Raw genomic sequence first — 25499 nt, forward strand, 5'->3', positions numbered from 1 at the left:
ATGGCTAGACCATTTGCCTGTAACAAACTGCATAACTGAGCTGAGATTTTAAAATGCCCTTTGTGGATAAGGCGGCTGATTTGTCCCATTCTAAAAAATCAAAGTTGACATTTTTCCTATAGATCCTAGCCAAGTATAATATAAAAATTTGTAGACAAAAATCAAAAGAATGATCTGAATTTTTTCCGACACTCAACTTGCCTTCTTGAGGTGCGTGCTGTCTGGAATTCAAGTACTTTAACATGCAGAAAGTGTCCTGCACATCCTGCTAGCAATGTTCTGGAAAAACAAACTGAGCTTGGAACTGTTGGTGGAACCTAAACAAGTATTTGGACAAACAAGTTTAAATTTGCACGAGTTTATTCATAGGGCTATGGATTATGACAAATGAAATCCTGTCCTATTTAACACCCAACAGATGAAATATGATTTAGGTGAGATGACTGTCCAAACCACTTCAGCAACTGAATGTCCATTTGTGGCTTCATAGCTAAAAACAATTCCGTTTTCTAATCCCCATGTTAATCAGTTGCCATCTTAAGAGTGTTAACCTTTCTCTCCAATTCTTTCTAAAAATCTATTATTTCATAAAAATCTCGCAGGACAGAATGTTCATATTTAGCTTATTTTGCTACACAAAACTGATTTAGTCACAGGAGTACTACAGAATATAGCTTATGACACGCAGCAGTTCCAATATAGATATACTTTTCACTACCCAAGCAGGGGTCAGTATTGTAAAATGCAGGTTCCCTAAACTAGATCCACAGCATGTGGAATAGTCTTGTAACAAATGTACCTGTAAAATGCCGTCATATTTAGTGAGTGGCTCCCAGGATCCAACCTTCAGAAGCTCAACAAATTACTGTAGGAGTACCAAGCCAAAGTTGGATAGTACCAACGCAGACTCTGAAAGCTTTGTGTAACATATAGACATTTTACAGTAAAGGGAACAGCAATCAACAACAATGTCTAAACATTATGTAATAGGTTGTGTTTATTTGATTAATAACTTACAAAATCTGACATGTATAACGAGAGCTATTATTTTTTTCTAATTAACATTTACAGGTTTGATTTTTGTTCACAATGTAGTACAATGAAGGTCTCAGCAAAAGTAAATGAATTATTGACAGTTACAGGTGTAGAAAAACATTCAGCATTCAATGCATTAGTTATTGAACTACCCTTTGTAACTCACCTGCTTGCATGAATGCAAAAAAAAACACGTAAGGTTTGGGGTGCAGGTCGCAATAGGTGAAAGAAGCTTGTGCAAGACTAGAAGGCTCGATATACTGAAGCATTGTGACAGCTATGGTTTCTAATACCTGCTCTGTACCATTTTGTAAGCAATAGTCAAATTTTCTTTAAAAAAAACATAGTAAGTAGTAGTAGTATTAAATTCCAGTGCTTGCACCGATTAGTCATTTGCACTAATGCTAATAGCTCACCTGGCCTCTCCTCTGACATGCAGGCAATCTACCGATGGTCCCCTTTCATATATTCACAGATCACTTGAACAACTCATAGGGATACTTTTTAGAGGTCTCAAGAGTTAATGATCGTGTAGTACATAGTTAATCTAACTGCAGCCTGCCAAACCATTTTTTAATCAAGCAGAGTTGGCAGGTAAACACCCAAAAGATTCTCAACTGTCTCTAAGGTTGCAGTCTGTCTCTTTAAAAAAAAAAATTAAAAAAATAGTTTGGAAGAGTTATGATGCAATCCCTTTTAACCTTTTGTTTCAAGTCAGCATTAGCTCTTGCACGAGATCTGTAACAGTGTGCATGGATTGACCTAAACTACGATGCAACCTGTCCCCATAAAACAAATGCATGTTGCCTTTGTGTGACTTAAATGTTGCCTTGAAGTTTCTGCAGCAATCATCTGTGACCTCTTGCGTGCAAACAGCAAAGAACACCAAAGAAAAAGGGTTTGGTTTGTTTTTGCTTTGCATCTTTACAACCGTTTTTATGACAAACCCAGCATATGCCCCAAGACTCTTTATTAAAACTTTTATTCCCCAATATTAAACATTCAAACATAACAGTACACTTGGTTTTTGCAATTTTTTGTTTGATATTTGGTACTTGCAAATTATGAATGTTTTGCGCTACCAAAGTAACAGTTACTGGGAAAATAAAATGATGTCTACTTGCAAATACTGAACAATCACTATTTACAGATTCTCAGTTTCTCTGGGTAAGATCGTTCTGGGCCAACACCAGGCTGCTTCAGTGGAGTAAATGGATTGGATTATAGGGACTGCCATACTTGCAAGCATCAGACATGCAGTGAACTGGGAAAAATGCCTATAAACGGCAGCACTGGACGTCACTAAAAGCTAAAAGCTACAGTAATACAATTTTATTTTTTGGTTGGATAAATAAAATGAGCAGCTTCAACTAACACAGACAGATTCACTCACAAAAAAGGTAAAACTAGATAACTTATGTACAGATGAAGACTCTTTACACTGGTATCCAGGTGCTGCTACAAGGTCATTTCATAGGTGTGTCTCACAAAAGCTTGGTGGCTACCATATTTATTTATTTATTTAATCTAAAACAAGCCTATGGCTGTCTCTCTTGCTGTAAACATGGAAGTGTTCCAGAAGCAATGAATTAGCCCAACTTTATCGTTTAAAAAAAAATAATAATAATAATCAGTGCAATGGTTTAACAAAAATAAAAAAAATAAATAAAAAGAAAAATAAGTTTATAGTGTCCAACAGTGAAATGGAAACTGAAGCACTGTGTACTTTCATTTAACAGTTCCACACACTTTCAAGTGCAGTCTGACTACCCAGAACAGCTCAATGTTTTGGGGATGTTTCTGCTGTACTTGTCATACACCCTTTTAAAAAAGGCTGTCTTAAAATACATTACGTTTTTTGTACACTGTGTTGATTGTTCCACCTAATGTAGGAGAAGGGTAACTGAACTGCACAGTAAATTAGAGAATACAGTCCAAAACAAATTATATTCCAACAGTAACTTCAAGCTATAAATAGTTTAAAAAAATAATAATGTTGGCTGCAAAGGCATGTTTATATTTTAAAGAATACTGCTCACTTAGTACCCCTTGGTATGCATTTATGTTTTGTAGAATTGAACTTTGACAACAATTCACATTACACAAGATAATTATTTGAGCTTCTTCACATTACTCCAAATACTGTACTCAATGTCAATTTTAGTACAGGAATCTTGGATGAGATATTTAAATTAGCTGGTGCACATACGTTAACAAATCAGATTTGGTAACATGCCTTCGTCCCCAGGCCAACAACTGCTTAAAATTGTTTCAATGTATGTCTCATATTCTTAATTCATTACTTAAAGGGTAAAATCTTATGGAAATGTTAAATTTCAAAGTTTAAACCAGCCAAAATGTATACAGAAAAATAAAACAAAAAACAACCCAGCTGCAATGAAATGAACTGCAAATGACTGCCGTTTCAAGAACAAATAAATCCCCTTTTGCATTCTCCTCCTCCTCCTCAGCGTGGCTGGCAGTTTTATACTGTCCGTGTTTTTAAGACGTTGAGTGAAAAGGAGGTTCCAGCAGTCGTTCTTCTGTAGCCCCACAACAGCATGCTAGTTCAAGCTGATGTCAGTCTCAGTAAGGAAATTCTCAGGCACCACTCCGAAACAGCCAATGGTTGATAGGACTTCAGAAGGAAGCACCAGCAGCGCTACACCAGCTGATAGCCCGATCCTGTCGTTTGGTCGTATTCTATTGTGTACTGCTTTGTCCAGTCTACAACAACGAGACGGATAAGACCACAGCATCTGTATTCAAAGAAGTCTATGATGTTCCGTACACATCCATGGCTGGTAACGGGGTGGCAAAAAAGATAAAGATGAAAAATAAGAGAATTAGACCATCATGCCAATAAAAAAGGAGAGATGTATTATTTGTTAGAATTAAACAAATGTAGAATATTTAGGTTGCTATTTGATGTGTTATTTTATTGGAATACAGCAAAAATGAAAGTATTCTGTTGTGTACTATGCAGCTAATAGAAGACCGAAGCACACTACGACGTTGTTGCTCACTGCCTGAGTGAGGTTGCTTCTTCAGATGGTCATGTTCAGATCGGGTTTGGGTTAAGTGAATTTTCTGCATCGCGTTGGGGTCATTTTGCATGACAACCCCACCCTGAACATGGAAAGATTTGGTGGTTCTAAAAATGTAAATAAACCCCATATTATATATATTTGATTGCGCATGTGAGAGTTGTTGAAATCATTTTTTTGTATTGAGTGACAGATGTCAAGTACTTACTTGAATGGGCTTTCGATAGATGTTGTTGTAACTTTAAAGTGCTTGTATCTTCTTGCGTTCATCCTTTCATTAGTGGTTATACCTAGGCAAGCGATCTGGCCAAACAAAGAGAAGAATGAGAGCATAAGCTTACATATCAATTACAGGTCTCAATTCAATGCACCTGTCAAACTGAAAGGTTTGAATCAGTCTTCACATACTAATAAACAGTTATTACAATTACAGGTAGAGATGTTGACAAGCTGGTTACTCTGAATAACAGACTGAAGAATTCTCAGCTTCTTGATGGCGAGAGCAGACACACTAGTGGTTAGCACCCAGTTAATGCAGTATTTTCCAGACTATGGAAATGTACAAAATCGTTTACTAAAACCTGGTCAGTTTGAACGAACAAAGCACTTGGCCTACTAATTTACCAATTACTAACCCGGCCCAATTTTGCAAGGTACAGGCAATATCATGCTACAAGGTGGTATGGCTGTAACATCCATAGAGTAATCATCAGGCATTTGTGATCGATTTATATGTAAACACACATAATAATTAAAACAGGTTACCACTTTGATTTAGTTGACAATAAAATGTATCCTATGTCACCATTTCAACATAAATAGCTTCACACATTTAAAATTTCAGCCCTGATCTTAAAATTCAGTCATGTACTAATCTGTGTGGCTGAACTATCGCAGTCAATCTCCAGCAATGGTATGGGATGCTGCACTCACCTGGTACATCTGACACATGATCAGCACTGCCACCCACATGAAATGGAAAATACTGTTCAGGAACATCCAGAACATCCAGGGCGAGCAGGTAGCAATCTGAGTAATGTACGCCCAGAATCCATCCGTTGAATAGCTGGTTGCACAATGAATCCTCCAGTCTTTAAAACAAAACACAGACACGTTTACACCACAAGAATGGATGTGAACACTAAGAACCACCACCTTAGGGTTTCAAACCCAGGGCTTTATTAACTTGTAAAAACTCTGCAGGAGTAGGTTTAGTACATTAGTGTGCGTCTTTGGAAATGTTTCTTATGTACCGGCTGTGTCTCCATGCAGAAATACTCAAAAAGAATGCAATTCCAGAACCGCAAGTAAGGATCAACATTTACATTAAAACAGCCTGAATCAAAAACTCTGAGTATCATGGCTTCGTTGGCTTCAAAGAAAACATTTCTCACTCATTACAATAACAGTGTTTCTTTCTTCTGTAGTGCATTGCTGCCTCTGCTATATTTACACAATACCACTCAGAGCTGCAAGTGGCTGACTAAACAGTAAATATAACAAGGTCATGTGGAACAAATCACTAGTGGCTGACTGCGCAGGGTTTGGCTTTCTGTACCTCTCAAAGGGCTGCTTGCTGGACAACCTCATGCTGATCTTTAGATAGCAGGGTATTACGGTTAACTGTTTCCAGTTACATTAGGCTATGGTTTCATTTAAAAGCTTTAAATGAAAATGCTGTGTGATAAAAATGGCTGTTCAAAACTTTTATGGATTGCAATGCTCCCTTATCGAATAAGAGGGAATTGTGCACAAAGGCTCATGCGGGTCCATTTTATGGGAGAAGGAACTTTGGTTTCATGAACAGTACTAGTCCATGTGCCCGTAACCAACCTATAGTCACATGGATGAAGACGAGTTCAAATGCAAGACACGTAGGATTAATTTGCATGCCTATACTACAGATGATATGTTGTGACAATAAAACTAATAAGACAATCTCAAAGGATTTTCACTTTCTTCTATATCTCACAACTAACACAGTCCCACATGCCAGCATATGCGTTTAACTGCACATAGACATCCTCCCAACACACCCCCTTGAACAGTATTAGACTAAAGTACTAGACTAAAGTTATTGGGTCTGGAGCATTGCAATACCTTACTTCCTTACAAGGCAATACCACATGCAGACCTTTAGAGTGTACATCACACACCAACTGATCTGCCCAATCCTGGAACCCTTGGTATAACCAATTCCCTGGCGAGTCCAAAACGGCATGCTATTCCAAGCAACTGAACAGTTTAAAAAGTGAAAAAATTTCAATACACTTACAGCAGATGCAACCGTAAATCATCCAACAGAGCATACACAGCAAGAAGAATAAATATCCAATGAAGTAGCGGTGATTTCCAGCTCCTAAACAACAAACAAAATAAGAGTCAGTCATCTCTTTTTCATCAGAAAGAGAAGTCGCTCACCGCAGGGTTAAATGAAGAGACTAGCAGTGTTTGATGTACAGTGCCGGGTTGTAGCACACTTCCAGCTGGGTGAGACTGGAGCACACAACAATCAAGTGGCTTCATCAAGATGATAGTGAGTCAAGGACTGAGCTGGGATTTAAACCCATGATCTTCCCAAATCCGTCCCTTTGATCCGACAGCTAGACTAAACTGCCTCACCTTTCCTGTTTCCTCTAAACTGTTTTCTATGGACACCTGCTCAAACAAAACAAAAAGATCAGGAAAAACATATATAGTAATAATTTAACTGTGCAGGCGTCTGAGGAAACATGTGCTTCTCAACTGCATTTCTTAAAAGGACTATGTGTGTGATCACTTACCTACACAGTTGCCTACCCACGGGCAGTGATGATCAAACTTTGCAATGCACCGGTTACACACAGCGCAATGCTTGGATCTTACTGGTTTCTGTATCTGTTGAACAAATACCGCGATGCAGAATTAATATGCGACTCACATACTCTCCATTGAAAATAATTTAAGGTAAAAGTGCAAAAAAGTAAAGCATACATTTTTATTTCTAACAAAGAACCACTAACAAGGGGAGCATTTCAGCAGCACCTACTCACAGTTTAAGCTTTCAACACACAGCAAATTAGAGTTAAAACAGAAGGCATTTACCAAACAGGTGCTGCAGAATATGCTCAGATCCAGACTCCCTGTCTCTGCAAGTTCAACTATGGTCTGGAATTGAAAACAGCGATTAATTCAACAAAGGAAAGAATGGGCACAACAAAACAGCTAAATGAATTCAAGTTAGTGCATTTTTATATAGGCCGTGTATCAAACATCATAGATAAAAAGCATAAAACAGATTTCATTTTCTTTTTCTTTCTTTTTTTTTTTTTATCTCAAACAATCCCAGAGGACTACTTTGGACAAAACAAGTTGCTACTGGCCCAAAATGATGGGGGCACATAGGGGAGTGATGTTTGCTAAACCTGAATGAAAACAGTGCTTTTCTGGATGTCTGAACAGTTCATTCATATTTAAGAGTGGGCTGTAATAAATTCCCTAATCCTGATATCATGACAAGTTTGAATTTGTGAGATAAAGATAACTCTGCATAACAGCTCTTAAACCATTACCACATGATCCAAAGCATAACAATACTGACAGACAGAGATGCAAGATTTATACTGCCTAAAATCTGATCAAGACCAGAGGATATGAAGCATCTTGCAGAGGCGTTTTGGCAATTAGGAGACTTGTTTTAAGTAATACATGGCTATCTATAAATTTATTAATTATGCAGTTATAGATCTTGATTAGAAATAATAACATTTAATTCCAAAAGATCTTTTTTAAAATGAGATAAAACATGTACGCAATAACATATACAGATCAAATGCATACACAGTGGCAAAGGGGGGTTGCATTGACACTCGGGTCCTTTAACACTGTCTCTTGTGTAAAAAGTACTCTAGACCACAGATAGATAAGTTTTCAAACAGGGCGGTGCCTGGAGATTTATTTTCAATACAAAACAAAATACAAAGAAACCAAAAGCCTAACTCTACCTAGGAGTCTTAACTAAACTTTGTAAGATCCAGGTCTCCAAAACCAACACTTTCTCAAATATGAAATACCTTTTTCATATTGGCCTGTCCCCACAGACTTCACGCAGACACAGGGTCCAGTTTTAGACTGGCTTAAACACCTGCTTGCTATTTAAATTAGTGCTAGTTGATTCTTATTCTGGTTAAACGGCCCAGAGGCATTCAGGGGAATGTAATCTTGTGCTAACTCCTGGACTACATTTGTCCTCTTTCCTCCCCCTATTCTGCCACAACACACACACACTTACATTTATATCGGATCCCTAATGTGTAACCGCTCTAACATTCAACATTTTTACCTTTTTCTTTTGTTCCTCTGTGGCTTTAATTATCCCTGGGTCAGATTTCCAGGATTTTCCAAAGTTGTAGAAAAGTGCTACACTGTTGAGAATGAATGGAATATGGATAGTGACAAAAGGAAGATGTGTGAAGTGTTAAGGAACTAACACAGCGTTTCAGAAAGCAGTGACAGATCTATAATGCTCCTGGAGCGACGACACAGAACAACATCTGTATGCCTTTAACTGCAAACTCTAAAAATAGGTTGCGTAAGCCTATTTTTACAATTCATTCATTAAGATTTAAGAAGATGAAAGAAAGTGGATGATGTTTTGAGTAAAACCAGATCAGGAATATAAGAGACTACATTTTTTTGAAAGCTCAAACCAGTCAACTCCTACATTATTTACTTAGATCATGGTATGCTCTACTTAATTTCCCGTATGAAAAGTAAAACACAATTTTTTGTTTTGTTTTTATAAACGGCCATTCAGGAGTCTGACCTTACAGAACAGCCAGGCTATTTCCTCCCTAACACACACATGCACCTACTTTTAAATCTCTCCAAGTGACAGCTTATAAACAGGTGACACATTTAATATTGTTTAAATATTTCCTTTTATGAAATTAAAACACTGAAGCCGTAACTTATTTTGATGGCTATTTTGACTAATTTAAAATAGGTTTAAATAAAGGTACTGGCAAATAAAACATGTACTTTACAAGTGCTCACAGATCTGGTATTACCGATGGCATTAAATGGTATGGAAGTCATTTACTCAAATCAGTTGATCCATAACTCTTCACTGATTTATAGTGTAGCGAGGTTACCACAATCTAATTCCCACACAGATATTTATGATATCAATAGCCACATTAAAGGCTACACTAAAACGACAGCAACACAATCCCATTTCTTTAAATGCTTATAAAGCTATTAAAAGTATTACTGAACAGGCTACTGGGCTTACCACAAAACACTTTCCCTCCCATTGCTGCCTGCTGTGGTGTACATATCACTATTAACGTTTTATTCAACATAATCACAATTGTTTTGTCTTTTTTGCACATATGTCCTTGGTCATAAATCAGTTCTGAATACTTATTTAGTTTCCTATTAGAATTCCTATTGTCGGTACTTTCCTGTACATAGCCAAACCCAGACTGCAGAGGTAATGGGAGGGCAGTCTATGATAACAGCAAAGAGCAGATATGAAAAAAAAAAAAGTGTTAAAAAATGACAGGAAAGAACAATAGTTATAGACAAAACAGCTCATCCTACAGTGTTCAGGAACACTAAGAGACTGTATATAATACAGACCCATGCACAGGCATCATTAAACACTGGTAGTATTATATAGACAGGGCATGTATAGTTTGGTGGGCTTTTGTGCAGTTATTTCAACTCCTTTTAGAAGGACTGAATACAATCTAACCAACAAACAGTTTGTATGTAATTTGTGGGGTTCTGAGGCGGAATGCTTTCCAGTATGTTTTATTGGGAGAGCTCTCCAGTGCCACCCAGTTAACACAGCTTCAGTCGCAGGGGAAAACAGAAACAGCAACACGGCACATTATGCTCAAATTATGAAGAGAAATCTGCACTTTTTTTTTTTTCCTGGAATAGATTAAAAATTCTGTAAACTTCTTTGAGCTTTCTTTTATTCTTTCTCTTAATTTACCAGTGTTGCGTAGTCTTGGATCGGGCATTATTGAAAGAAGCTCTGTGTATGTTATGCCTGTTTCTAGATAGGAAGACAGGATTTAAAAATTGTTTTTTTAAATGAATAAACACTGGAGTTCATTTATTTCTATTTTGTCCAACTCCTGGTTTATGTACTTTTCTCTAGCGGCCATAAATTGCTGTCAATCTGGCATAAATGTTTTTTGTTACTCGGGATAGCTCAGAGCTACTTTACTGTATTTACGCTTGTTTGCATATTCTTATCTAAAAGCTGGCTGTTTAAAAATTCCATATCGCTGGGGAATGAATGTCAAAATCTCCTTGCTTGCACACTGCTATCCATTAGGCAACACTTCTTTCATCTACTGTACATGCATAAGAATGTTTAAAATGCATAATTTATACATGATATATACATGTAAAAAAGTTTATTGATGCCTAGCACTGTTTTCTAGCACCTACAGTTTTGTCAGTGGAGTGACTGTAGAAAAGGTTAGACCAGTTGCTGGGATGCACCCAGCTGGGTACCTTTTAAGACTCCACAGGATCTTAGGTCACCTCATATGCACATAAAACCAATCAGGCACAGACATTAGTTATTCTGCATCATAACTGGGGCACAAAATCCACATACAGCAATTGTTGTTAATACTTTGGCTTTTAGCTCCCACCTGCCCTGCATACCAGGAGAGATCGGCTACAGCTGTTCCGCTGTGATGCAAACTTCATTCTAATGTATTGTACTGATTGCTCATTGTTTACAACTGCAACAGTAGTTCATGAAACTAATACCACTTAATAAATGTGCATTTGATGCATCTCTATTCTTGTAATTACACCTAGTTTATAAACTAGTGCTTTTACATTCGCGGAAATGTATTGTATGCCTTTCCCCAATGTAGCTCCCCCTGCCTAGTGACTTGCAGATACTGGTTGACAGTTCTGAAATTCCACTGGTACCAGCAGAAAGCTATCCCACAATCCTCTAATACCTGCCTCGAGAGTCAACACACATTTGTAATGCCATTTTAAGTGTCTTTGCAGGAATTAGGCATTTGACTCAACTACAAGTACACTGCCATAGTTCACAAAAAAGAAAGCTTACAATAGAAAAACATACTGTGTCCACTTACACCCCCCAGGTACGATATATTCTTTCTACAGGAGATGTATGCTTCAAGGGGCATTACATGACAGGAAGTTGTCAGGTTTATGGAAAACTAATGTGGCTACGAAGAACACTTTCTCCACTTGGCTGAAAGGCTAATCATGACTCATTCCTACTTGCATCACTGTGAAAACGGCTTGCTCAAGGAAGAACTGACATTTATTGTTCTGCAAAGTCTTTTTAACAGGAGCAAGGCAAATGGCCAACAGAACAAACTAGAAATAAAACTTGAAACAGCCTGTCAATGTAATTAGTATTCTAGTTACATCACGGGTTACTGAGAAAGAGAAGGCGATGTGGCTGTTTAACTGGTTTGTGGCTTCTCGAATCCAGATTTCACAATAAAATTGAATTCTTTTTCTTGTAATCCCTATGAGGCATGGCTAGTGTGTATAGAAAGACTGCCATTGTGCAATCTTATTCTGCAAATGTAATAAATTCTACTAGACTTTGTTTTTGACATACTGTACATTCCATAGTTTTAACTAAAACCATACTTGTATTTTCAGCTCTTCATAATACAGAAACTTTGGTTCTGATTAAAAGCAATAGTGAATAGAAAAAATAAATGGTTTAAAAAGGAAGCATGTAATTTAAAACAACATTTCTATTACTGTATAATAACTGGAGACGCTGAAATTTGCCGATGTAGGGTTACTTAATTCTTCACACACTTTAGTCTTCTGTGCACTCCACTTAGAATTTTAGCTTAAGCTCCCTCCATCATTAACTCACTTGCCACTACATCACTACATGAGTGAAGAAGGTATACTTCAGCTACTGTATTTGTTATGATTTTACTAGAAACAGCCAAAAGTAAGAAAAGGTGAAAACGTAACACCGTAGAAATCATTATATATTTGCCTTGATGACAAAATCCTCAAGAAAACAATACAGGCAGCTAAACACGGCCCAGAAAAGTCGCAGTTTGACTGTGGAGCGATCCAAAAAGAGAATAATTGACTGAGTTTGTTTCAAAGCACTTGGCTTTTTCAAGTGTATGATTTCATTATCCTTTATTAATGACTATGGAATTTTCCATTACAATAAGTTTGACTTAGAGGAAAGCTGTAGCTGTGCAATGTCTGTCCTCTGCAGCTTACACTGGCTTTGAACTACTGTCCAAAGAGAGAGAGAGAGGCGTGCACCGCAAGACTTAACGCTGAGTGAACAGATGCACACACTTAAAGTACTCTACAGCAGATCAAAACATTCATCGCATTATGAGGAACTGAACATATAAATTAGACAGGCTCACTCATGCCTCTACAATAAAGTTATAATGAATCATTATAAACGTTCAGCTAAAAAACGGCTCTCAATATACAATTTTAAAAGTTCAAAATGAGCATCCGCTGTCCCTCCCATTGCTGTGGATAACCATTGACTTGAAATCCAATATTACAGCAAACCAATGTGCTCCACGTAGTCGTAACATATAAACGGGTACAGACCTTGATTTACAGTACTCCTAAGTACACAGACAACCTTTGACAACATTTGTTGCTCTGGAGACAGCTACAGGAATACTGCCAGATGGTGAAACTGCACTGTATATTTCTCTTGCTGTCTGAATGAGCTGTTGAGCAGGTGGGTGTATGGGGGTTGTATAATAAATATTCTTCAAGTTAAACAGTGCAGCCAGTCAGAAAATAAGTACAGCTGAAAGCATTTTGAGGAAAGACTCATTTCTGTCATAGCACATCCAGCCAAAATATACAATTAAATGGTCCAAAATAAGCCTGGATTGGTTTGATAAGCTCAACAACATCTCACTGACTAAATCTGTAAAGTGCAGGTAGACAGGCTGGAGAAACTATACTACAAAACGAATCTTAAGGAGATCATAAATGTCATTTGGGTTTCTTTCAGCAGACAAAAAACAAAAAAGCTGAAACAGCAATATCTAGTATACACACGGCAATCCCACTCACCTACTGTACATCAATCTCATTACATCATTGTCTACTATACTATAGAAGACATTTACAGGAATGAATGTGTGATTATTTTCTTTTTTGTAGCTATGTTGTCAAGACTACACACACCGCAATCCCTCTCATAACTGATTCAAGGCAGACTGGGCACTTGGTTGGCAGGTGCTTCCCTATAAGGCTTCACAAATTTGAAATGCTTCCCAAGTGATAACTCAGAAGATATCAGCCCCTCAGAAGAACTCGGACGCAGATATTGGTACAAACTGGCCGGCCGAAGACTGGACTAGCAGAAGAAATGCATGAGCGTGTGCCTGTGTGGTCCACATGTCCCAGGTGCTGGGGAAGTAATCCAAGAGAAAAACAAACTATCAGAAGCTCATGCATGTTTTTACTAGAACGTTTTAGTGGAATTATAGGCAAGTCTGATGTGCAACAAGTCTGTTACAATGTTTAACTTAAGGTAAATTAGTTTTGGAGATAATATACAGCATGTTCAAAATTGCCCGTTACATTCTCAGTACTAACCTAGAGGAAATTTAAAGTCTAACTGCCAGTCGGAATTTCCTATGCACTGCATCCCCTATTGAAAACTGGTAATCTCTTGGCAAAAGCATGTAGCATCTTAAAACTATTCTCTGCGTTGCCCACATTTCAACACTTGCAATAACGAATCAGCTGTCTAATGCAGACTATATTAATCTGGCTTTGATCGAGTATAATCTGGCATAAAAACACAACCACTGAAATACAGTATTATTTAGTGAAATATACCACAGCTATTTAATATCAAGTGGATCAAGTCCTTGACCAGTAAGTCAACTCCTTGCATCAGTTAATTAATTTTTGTTGGAGGGTCTTATAAAGAAGCTTTAAAAAATACTCAAATGTGCCACATAAATATTGCATGAATTGCTTTTGTATCAGTTTTGAAAAATCAGAATTAAAACATCCTGTGGTAGGGCAAAGACCTGGGTGTGTGTGGGGAATATTGGGTGGCAGGGAGGGAGTTCAAATCCTCCCTGCAAAAATATGTGGGAATGTGGCTGGAGCCAGTAACTGAAAATGTGATTAAATGCTTAATTAAGGCTCCAGCCACAGGTGTATAAATAGGATGAACAGAGGTGTGTGTTAGTGTTCATGCTGGCGAGAGGTGAAGGTGTTTTTGTGCTGACCCGTCTCAGGTGTTCTCCAGGTTTGTTATTACAGACCTTTTGTTTTGGCCCTTGTGCCGTTTATTTTGTTTTATGTGTTTTGTTCTGTCTAATGTTTAGTGTTTTGTTTATTAATTTGTATTTATAATTAAAACATGCACATTAGCGCTTGAAACCTGCAACGTGCGCCAAAGTCTCCGTTCCTGGTCTGAACATCATTGCCAGTGACGTTGTCTTGTCACACACCCACAGAAAGCAACTCAAGGGGAAAAATTACAAACACAACAGTCATTGTCTACTCTAGAAGATTCTTACAGGAGTGAATGTGTGATCTACTCTGAGAGATGTTGTAAAGGATATCATTCCAGAACCAGAAGAACCATGTTATGTACATCCAGAATTTCGTTGCCAGGTATATTCCAAGAGGAAGGGCACTGTGCATGGAGTGATCAAAGAAGGACCTTTAAACAGAAGAGAAACAGGATTAGAAGCAGAGGCCTGAACATCTGCAAAGTGTCACCTAATACCACGAAACAGCATTACTTTAAAGTATTGATGACTCAATGTAATGACCTCCCTTAGCCCAATGCCAATATTGAGTGGTTGGGAAAACATTTTTTGATACACCTGCTACAAGACTGACAAAAACAAAGCATCCCAGGTATCATTATCAAAGGGTTATGTCATATCAGATCGAACGTTTTGTAAACATGGAGTAGAATAGAAATGTGAACAACATCTGTATTACTAACATGTCAGGAGGTGAAAAACAAATGTGCCAGTAAAACAGTTAATTTCTACTGGACACCACCTGTAATGAGAGAACCATATAACACAGCTATGCAGATCCTATGTCAAAGCATGTGATCTGTATCATTGAGAATGCCAGAGCCGAAAACAATGTTGTAGTGAAAGGGTTACCACATATCATAATTCTAGAAATGCCTTCAAGTCCAATAGTGTTTTGGTAAAAAAAATCATCTTGACTTTTTCACTTACTTTGAAAGAAACTGCACTGTCACCCAGACCACTCCATACAGAAGGCCTTTGATAAGCCATGAGTCAATGTCTAAGTCAGCTATGAAACCCACCAGCCAGATGACAAGAAACGGAGTTCCCAGCATCACCTTCTGACGAAACTCCTGATTGAACAGAGCAAGACGAAAAAGGGTGACCCTGTGCATAAGGCAAGCTAAAGGCATTGTTTTATTGTTATTTTACACCTCCTTAATTTGAATAACCTTGCTTTGAACTTGAAGAGACATCTTGCCTATTCATTTCGACAGACTGGTTCTCAGCTCTAGATTTAATCTTACCTAGGTTTCAGATAGCAGTGTGCAGTGTAAGCCTTCAGATGAATTTATATCATGAACTTCAACAAATTATCTGGAGGGTCTGGAATCAACTCCCCAATAGTGCTGTTGAAGCTGACACTATGGGATCCTTCAAGAAGCTGCTTGATGAGATTTTGGGATCAATAAGCTACTAACAACCAAACGAGCAAGATGGGCCGAATGGCCTACTCTCGTTTGTAAACTTTCTTATGTTCTTACATCTGTGGTCAAAATCCCCTTTCCCCTTGGGTGTTAAACGTTTACATGGTGCCACCTGCTGGGCAAAAACTGAAAATGCACAGTTTTGCAAGAGAATTTCAAGGTCTTTACGGCCAAAAACAAATCTAAAATTTTCAGCAAACATTTTTTGGAAATATTAGACAAGCTTCTACCATACTACCCAGTAGAATTTAACACATATCCACTATAGTTCATTTATCACATAGCTATTTGGTATCAGGGTCATTCCAGATCAAGCGGACCAAGGAGGGTTTAACGACCCCTCAATGGCTTGGTTAAAATCATGCAATCGTTGCAATCTTCACACATGTTCTCAGTATGTGGGGCCTGAAATGCACAGCTCTTATTTTGCATGCACCATAACTACTCTGGAACACCTCCCCCGAAACCAGGTCAACCTCAGCTGGATTGACCAATGGAGTCGTCAGGGAATCTGCAGGTTTACCTTGTCTGCCTTCAACCTCTTTAGGAACGAAGGACTGTCAAAACCCTTTGCTTGTCTTGCTTCCTGCAGATGGTTAATCATCCAGATGTTTTTCCTTTGTTTGGAGAGATCTAGTGGTGTTTCGCCCTGTTTAAACAGAACAAGAGCTTGCAATTATTATTACTCTAACAATAGTAATTTGCAGACACATATAATTCTCATGACTGTTACAATCCTGTCATATTTGTCATCTTCATAACTGTTGGGTTAGCAATAAAGGCTTTTTATTTAACTTCCAAATAATGTACTACTGTATTCCAGCCTGAAAATGGATACAGTATATTATTACATTAATTATGAAGAAGAACTCTGATTTGTAAAGTTCTGTACCAAAGCATGCTCCACATAAGCGATACAGAAACAAAATAGTCCTGGCATTACCTATCTGCCAATATTTCTATAGACGCAGCAGTTGCTAATAGCTATTGTTATTTAAATGCTGATCTACTGAAATAAATTAAACCAAAAAAATATTTTATTCTTGCCTATGTCCCGTTTTGTCTTTCTCATATCTGTACTATTACTGCCACACAAGCAACTCCCCTTTAACGATAGAACTGATTAGATTCTTACCTTGATATTCTGCGAGTCCACATGAGCACCAGCCTCCAGCAGCAGGCTAATAACCGTAGTGTTGCCTGCCAGGACTGCCCAGTGCAGAGCAGTGTTCTTGTGATATTTGTCCCCCAAGTTAACTGACACGTTGAACGTGAGCAACAACCTGGTGGGATCCACACTGCAAAAGCAATGAGAATCAAATGCTAAGCAATAAGGCCTGTCTTTCAGCAATCCTAAATACGACATTCTATTGGAAAAGTCTTACCATCTGGAGAAGAGCTTTAAAAGAGGAAGCAGCGGGGTTCTGAAGAATACAGCGTTACACGTCCCAACGTGTTCCTACAACTGGTTAAATAACGTGCCTGTCATTTTTCATTTCACTGTTAACATCCGGACAGCTTTTAAAAATTCAGTTTCAAAGCTCTTTTGAAAATGTCCTCAGTAGTGCACTGATAGTGTGAGGATTATTGCCCATACTGTCAAACAGGTAACACAGTAATAATGATCCAGAATATGGTACGGAACAGAAAAGCAAGAGCACTTGTTAGAGGTTTTTTTTTTTTTTTTTAAATAGCTCTTCCTGCAGTGATTTAGAGGACAGATCTGAAACCCCAGTACACGGGGGGTGTATAACACTGTATTTTCCACAATCCTTCTGCTTACTCTAAGATGTCTGTGTAATTCAATATGTATTTCTACTCTTACTATGAAATGAGGGTGTTCCTGGTGCATTATTGAGCAATCAAACTAAAAATATTGTTTTATATTTATAAAACTAAAAAAAAAAGTTAAAGGCAATGAGTTATGTTGCAGAGTCCAAAGGCAGATGACACTAGTAAAAGAGTACAGTATCTATAACATATTGAAAGAATAAGTAAGCTGATCTAATTTAACCAAAGCCTCTTTGTATGTTAGGGATTAGAAGACAGCTGTCAACACTAATTTACGTATGTGAGGTGACAATCTACTGGTTGTCAACAACTGTCCTAGAGACTACTCACATAGAAAACTAGTGATTTTAAACTTTCTTTGGATGTGCATTCTGAAGGCGTAAAGCTATTTTAAGCGCAATCCAAGCGGCCTTACCTGTGTGTCCTATAGGCTGCCCACATTAACGGGGTCATACCATTCTGATCCATCATATCAACATCCTTTGAAAGGAAAAGAAAAACTAAATTCATTGTCAGCAATTATTCCCAAAATGAGTTGCACCAAAGCTAACAATATTAAAAGGCCAAATAAAACAACTTCAGAAAGATTTCTTAGGAAGTTACCGTGAAGAGAATTATTATGACCTTACAGATGCAGTGCCACACAAACACCCCCCCCCCCCCCCCCCCCCCCCCCCGCAACAGAGTAGCTGTCTGTACACTTTGTAAACCATTCCTTGTTAACAATGTTCTACATTCATAAAAAGGTACAATAGCTTAAGCTGCACTTATTTTTCAAAACGGTTGGTCTCTTTAATGTGTCTACACTATATGAATCACATGGCTACACAGATAAAGTCTGATACATATTTGCAAAGCTATGCTTTATGCAGCGGACTTGCACTGGTAAACACATACAGAATTACATCTGCAGGAGTGCGGATGTTATACACTTGACAAATCCCTGCTTATTTTTAAGTCACTGGCTGCTGCTGTTGGCCTGATTCGGTGTTAACAAGTGAAGCTGTGCTTGACTCAAGCACTGGTACGCCCAGCTAACCATGGCAGATTTTACACCACACTCCCATTAACAGTATGAATGGCTGCTGCTAAATCAAAGTCCTTTTACTCAAGTGAGGTGCTGCTACTGCCACACGAATGCCCTCTAAGTATCTCTTAAAATAAGGACTTTAATAATGTATTGTGTGGCGATGTAGCAGCCCATTGGACTTGTGCTGTGGAACATGCCAGGGACGCTGCTTTTACCATCTGGCTTTTTATCCTGTTTTAATCATGCATGAGTAACCAAAGTAGAGCGTTGTTGTTTTTTTTGTTTTTTTTAAATAAGTGGGTTGCTGTTTCTGTTTCAAAGACTGGATTTGAAGCTCAAAGACAAATAATATCATTACTCAAATACTGGATTTCATCTCACAACTATAAAACTCTCAACAGCGCTATATTTAAAAATACTAAATGAAAACAAATGAATGCAATGACAAATGTTTCTACTAGAGGTCTTTAAATGCTGCCTGTTTTTTAGAATTTCTGGATTCACCATAAACACCATATACAGGGACACTCAGCAACACAATGCTGCATTTTAAAAGGTGCAATAGTCAACCCAAGCCTGTTACCTCAGACGTCTGTGTTGAAAATATTATATTTACAGGTATTTCCTGTCAAAGCAAAAATAACCCTTTCTTCCTTTGTTTGCATTTTTATTTTGCTTCGCCGACTGAAACAGTCTTTACACATGATACTAAAACCCCCCAGCGCAGCAGGTAGTAGCGAAGGATGGTTGTGTCGTGACAAAGACAAAGCCAGCAGTGTCTGCTTTCTAATGAAGCAGAGAGTGCAGGACGATAAACTGGGCTAGAATGCATTAAACATGCAACCAGAAATCAGATTTCAGTATAAAACTGAACTTGATTGAGAGACCCCTTAGTATTTAAAACTGAAATATATTCCTGAAAGATATTCACAGAGAAATCAACATACTTCAAGAGATACAAGAAACGAGAGGGTCAGAATAAAATTTGACTGAATAGATTCAACCAAAACGGATTGTAATTTCATTTTAATCAGATTCTATTTATACTACTATACATTTTATAAGGAGCCTTAACTGTTAAACGAATTCATCTAAAATTGCCTGCAATACTGGGTGTGAAACAATTGCCTTTTCATTAGTCAACAATTCTAAAAAAAAAAAATGAAGGCAGTATGGAGGAAGATCAATTATCCACCAGTATTTAATCACATCCACAAACACAGAGCTTGGAGCTGCACTGTTACAGCATTAATAGATAGCAAATACCATGATGAAGAAGCATAATAAAAACCCAGTTTACCCTTCAACAGGAACTGAAGCGTTAAACAGTACATTCAGTCCCAAGCACCAAACACCACTGCCTCAATACAGAAGGGTTAGCCAAGTTATTTCACATATTTTGGTAATTTTCCTGTTCTTGAATTTGGAACGTGCAGATGTTTCAAAAGACAACGCTATAGAAGTAAAAGTAGCTGTTACTTCCTGGTACCAAATCACTTCACTGGGATGAAGCTGAGCTACATCATAGGGTCTGCCTGTGATCAGGACCTACCGCACAGGAAGTGATTCTATACCAGGGAAAGAAAAATGCTTTATTTATTTAAATTTCCAGCAATGAACTTGAAAAGGAACCAAAAGATCTTCAATGGAATAAAAGGAGGAGAGCAGTGACAATGCTGCTAATGCGAACAACACAGAGGCAAATGGGTTTGAAACACTTGGTTAGTACTCCTTTTTTACCTTTACATATTACACCTGTTTGTATTCATGGAATGCAATTAACCACCACAGTGGAATCGGTATTTGCACCTACCTGACCCTTGGCTATAAAATATGCAACAATTGATGTGTGTCCAAACTGAGCAGCCAGGTGAATACAGCTGCAGCCCTCCCCATCGATGAGTGACGGGTCACCTCCATATTTCAAGAGCTGGACAACCATGGACAAGTGGCCCTGTCTGAACAAAAAACAACATCACACTGCATGATGCAGGGTATAGGAAATAGTGATCCCCATTTGGGACTAGTACTGTAGTATTTTATACAGAGCGAACACAGGCTACTGCCAGTATGTCTGAATTGTGTGGGTTACTACTAAAAGGTGTTTAAATACCCAGAATCTGCAGAAAAAGTATTCTCCAGAATGGACCAAAGGCTCCTCATTTTTGCAACTGTTCCTCATGAATTAACAGTGATGTTTCTGTCTTGGAAAGGGCCTGCCTACCAGTTCCGCACTATCAACCCTTTATCACAGTCTATCAGATCTGAAAGAGGGATGCAGCTTGGTATTTCAGAGTGCATAACAGGATTCCATCAGCAGAGAAACAATGAATCAGTCACCTGATATAGTCATAAAAACTTACAAAAAATGAGGTGGAAAACATATTTATATCTGAAGAATTGATACTGTTTATTAGAGATTACAGTATATACAAAGAATAATATACAAGAGACCAAGGATCTCGTATTCAAGGTTAAGTGTACACTTAAAGAAACAGTTGTTACTTATAGTGAATAAACAGAAGTTTGTCCAAACCTGCCAAAAAGCAATTTCACACTCTATCCAGAATATTTACAGAAGCAATGCCTGCAATTTAAATAGTGCTTTGAATGGCATTCACTCCATTTTTTAAGAGAAATTCTCTCCTTCTCCTGGTAACATATACAATGTTTTCCCTGTGTGACTACTGATGTGTGAATAAAAATATCAAAAACAAAATCAGGATTATGTTTTTATTGTAATATACACAGGATAAAGCAAAGGTAATGTGCAAATAAACTTATACCATAGTGTCAAACCTATGTTTTTAGATCTCTTGTGAACCTTCAGTAACACAGTGTGTATAGATTATTTGAATAAAAGTGTGGCTTTCTATTATGGAAATTAGTCTTCTCCCATTCAAATGTGTGAGTGTAAGGTTTAAAAACATCATATACTATTCCTTATTAAAAGTTATTTTCTTCCTGTATTACCAACACTGCATGACAGTAAATAGATATGCTTGAGCTTCAATCAAATCAAGAGAAACAATAAAGACATGTATAGTCCTGTGTGGGACTGAGCCTGGCTATACTAGAACATATCTTTAAATGATTTTAGCGACAGCCTGTCTGACCGACTGATTCACACACGTATATATATATATATATATATATATATATATATATATATATATATATATATATATATATATATATATATACACACACACACACACACACACACACACACACACTCTAGGGAGGTAGTATTTTCATAGTACTCTAAAAGCTTTCTGTATTTCTTTCTTTTCTCTCCGTAAACTACAACTATCAGTTTCATGTTTATTAATAATGCAAGTTACTTTTTAATCATCACACACACACACACACTATATATATATATATACACACACATACTGTACACAAGTTAATCTTTACAAAAAAAATAAGGTCAAATATAAATAATATTTTAAGTGTAATAATCAATTAGTTTATACCATGAACACTGCTGTTTAAACAAAAATGCTCAAAGATTTGACCTATAAAATGATCACTTACAGATTTAAAATGTAAAGTACACACATCTAAGCTGAGTATTATCTGCTTTCAAAAGCCATTACCTACGGTTAAGCTTTTAAAATCTTTCATTTCAAGAACCACCACCCCAGGCTGCTCTGAAAGTGAATTAAAGATGACACCAATGCAGAAAAGGAAAACTGTGCTTTTCAGATGTAGCAGAAAAGCATCTGATTATTTTCAAATACCCAAACTGCTTGAGGAAATAACTCATCAAAAGAAGTGACTGGCTAGTGTTGCTGGAAATGCTGAGCGAGGATGACACAATAACAAAAACAACACAGATATCCCCAGAAAAAGAAGTACAGGGGCCTCTACCTTGTTGCCCAGTGGAGCGGTGTGGAGTTGAGATCTCCTCCAAGCTGATCTACAATAGAACCCTTTGATATGTAATACCTATAAAAACAGAACATGTGTAATTGTACAAATGAGCATCTAGACAGCGTTAGCAAATTCCAATGCAAAAAATCCTGTTTTTTCTTTTTACCCATGATCTCTTGGAACTGTATCAGATCAACATCACTGGTAAAGAAAAGCAGGCAGATTTAAGTTTTTGTTTTTTTTTTCATTCTTTATTTACTCAAACAAAGAAAAGAATCACACGGAGCAAAGTGTGCACCGTGATAATAAACAGCACATGTGTTGATCACAAGGGCATGTAAAGCATGTGTGCTGCTGATAAAGAGTGAGTTAAGTTGGAGGTACAGGTATTTAAAAAAATGTTGATGTAAAATAGTCAAATATGGGGGATAAAACTGAATCCAATTGTGAGCTTCAAGTCTGATCTAGTAACACACATTGATCTTTACATACATTTCTTCGTTATAAAAAAAGTCATGTGTGTATCTAGGTTTATAAGCCAGCTTGCATACTGTTAGTATTAAATTTATTTAGAAAACTAGGGTGTTTTGTGAACAAAAACAAGCCACCACAGGGGCTTAAGGGAAAGGCATCTCATAGGCTAGTTCATAAACAAGTAGTAAATAATTAGCAGTGTTACTTACTTGACTAGATCTATTCTGTTGTTGATGGCTGCCCAGTGTAGGAGCGTGACGTTTTCTTTGTCTGGTTGTCGGACATCATAACCTGCCTCCACCAGCTCTCGGCAGCGTTCAAATATTCCATACCTGGAAAAAAAGAAAAAATTCTCATTACACAAGGAACATATTCTATTTTTTTCTTATCTTAGGCCCATTGATATTAACGTTGCTTTTAACATATGCATATTCCTTGTAATGTTTTGCAAAGCTACTTTAAAATGAAATGAATAAATAAAACAAATAAAAACAGATTAATCGTAAAATGCATGCTAAGCTAATCACACAGGTAAAACGACAACAAAAAGCTCACAGCAATACAGAGTTTTCACCAGGGTGTATGACTTACTGTGTTGCTTTCACAATATCCCAGGTGCTGTAATCATCAATGGTGCTCTTTCGCCCAAGAGATTCGCTGTAGCCTTGGTTATAATGGCTCTGAGGCTTGATTTCCTGCAAGAAGGAAAACCACAAGTGGAAAAAAAAAAAAAAAACACATTTAACATTCATACAGAATATGACTTCACTGTTTTTCTTTTCATTTATAAGTATAACAAATGTAAAAAATACTTCTCTTGTGCATGTCATAAATTATTAATATACCTGTGACTAAGGTCCTCTCAAATGCCTTACATTCGGGGACGCCTCAGTCCCAATTAATCGGCTGTCCCAGTTAATGAAAGGGGTATGGGGGGGTGGATGATTAGGTAATTAGTACAGTAAGTCAGGTATCATTGTTAATACTGGTTGATGTCTCTTTTTGTGCAGTGTGAAATGTCTTTAAGCAAAGATGAAGGCATTCTGATCATTTTGATGTGTGGTGCGGCTGCCTGACTTAACAGAGAACTGCGAATCCCTATTTATGGGACTTATGTATTCTACCCTGAGAAACTCAGCAGTAAGAAACTGCTTGTTCATTAACACTGTCCTGGCAGTACAATCCCCACATACAGAATAATAAGGAATACGAAAACAAACATAATCATCTTTTAGCTAGAAACACAGGATTTTATTTTAAAAGACCAGCGATCATTGGATGACCTGATATAAGATGGTAATGTATATAGAGTAATGCTGCTGGATATATACAGTACCAGTCAAAAGTTTGAGTACACTTGCTGGAAACTAGGTTTTTTTCATAATTGACCATGCTTTACGTCGTATACGTTTCTGTAAATACTTGAAAATGAAAACACATGTTACAATATACAAAACGACTATCAAAGCAATGTTCAAGAAAATTGAAAATTGTCTCTAAATCTTGGATTCCTCAAAATAGCCACCCTTTGCCTTAATAACAGCCTCATAAACACCAGGCATTCGGTTAACAAGTTTCAGCAGGAAATCACCCGACATGTCTTCCCAGCTCTTCTGCAGCAATTCCCAGAGATGTAGGGCACTTGTGGGTAACTTTGCTCTGACTGTTCTGTCCAGTTCGTCCCATACAAGTACTATGGGATTGAGGTCTGGAGACTGGGCAGGCCAGGTCATTAGATTGAGTTGTACTTCACTTTCCTTCTTCGCCAGATAGTTCTTGCACACCTCTGAGGTGTGTTTCAGGTCATTATCTTGCTGAAGAATGAAGGACTGCCCAACTAGCCGTAATCCTGATGGAATGGCATGCCTCTGAAGTATGCTATGATAGCCATGCTTGTTGAGCTTGCCATGGACTTGGTAAAGATCACCAACTCTGTCACCAGCAAACCAACCCCAGACCATGACACTGCCTCCTCCATGCTTGACAGTGGGAACCACACATGTAGAACTCATGCGTTCACCCTCTCTGCGTCTTACAAATACTCGGCGGTTGGACCCAAATATTTCAAATTTTGACTCATCGGTCCACAAGACCGACTTCCACTCCTCAAACCTCCAGTTTCTGTGTTTTTTGACCCAGGCAAGTCTCTTCCTCTTATTCTGCACTCTTAACAATGGTTTCTTTGCAGCAATTCTTCCAGTTAGGCCAGCTTCACGCAATCTCCTCTGAACAGTTGATGTTGAAACATCTGTACTTCTAGTAGCATTTAGCTGAGCTTGTATTTCAGGGGCAGTTACCGCCGGTTTTGCAGACTTGTGACTCTAATGAACTTGTTCGGTCCTCATGAGTGCCAGTTTCTTCAAATCGTTTGATGGTCTTGGCCACAGCAGTTACAGACACTTGCAAATTTCTTGCGATTTGTCTTCAAGATTGACCTTCATTTCTTAAAGTAATCACAGACTGCCTTTATTCTTTGCTTAACTGAGCGTATTTTGCCATTTTCTGC

The 25499-nt window shown here is 37.8% G+C and overlaps 1 protein-coding gene across 1 annotated transcript in view; it reads right to left on the reverse strand.

Annotated features, from left to right (window-relative positions):
* Nucleotides 1–987: 987 nt before the first annotated feature.
* Nucleotides 988–25499, reverse strand: part of LOC121320042 (palmitoyltransferase ZDHHC17) — a 30163-nt gene continuing 5651 nt past the window's right edge. The window contains exons 2-17 of the mRNA XM_041258178.1: nucleotides 23585–23688; nucleotides 23203–23325; nucleotides 22517–22594; nucleotides 20454–20598; nucleotides 18026–18090; nucleotides 16955–17117; nucleotides 16343–16468; nucleotides 15323–15465; nucleotides 14684–14784; nucleotides 8404–8528; nucleotides 7167–7229; nucleotides 6866–6959; nucleotides 6358–6441; nucleotides 5016–5173; nucleotides 4291–4385; nucleotides 988–3836 (exon numbers count right to left, since the gene is read on the reverse strand). Coding sequence (XP_041114112.1) covers nucleotides 3698–3836; nucleotides 4291–4385; nucleotides 5016–5173; nucleotides 6358–6441; nucleotides 6866–6959; nucleotides 7167–7229; nucleotides 8404–8528; nucleotides 14684–14784; nucleotides 15323–15465; nucleotides 16343–16468; nucleotides 16955–17117; nucleotides 18026–18090; nucleotides 20454–20598; nucleotides 22517–22594; nucleotides 23203–23325; nucleotides 23585–23688 — 1806 coding nt within the window. The 3' untranslated portion in view covers nucleotides 988–3697. The remainder of the gene's footprint in view (nucleotides 3837–4290; nucleotides 4386–5015; nucleotides 5174–6357; nucleotides 6442–6865; nucleotides 6960–7166; nucleotides 7230–8403; nucleotides 8529–14683; nucleotides 14785–15322; nucleotides 15466–16342; nucleotides 16469–16954; nucleotides 17118–18025; nucleotides 18091–20453; nucleotides 20599–22516; nucleotides 22595–23202; nucleotides 23326–23584; nucleotides 23689–25499) is intronic.

Source organism: Polyodon spathula, chromosome 8, assembly GCF_017654505.1.
Source record: "Polyodon spathula isolate WHYD16114869_AA chromosome 8, ASM1765450v1, whole genome shotgun sequence".
In the NCBI taxonomy this organism is placed as follows: Eukaryota; Metazoa; Chordata; class Actinopteri; order Acipenseriformes; family Polyodontidae; genus Polyodon; species Polyodon spathula.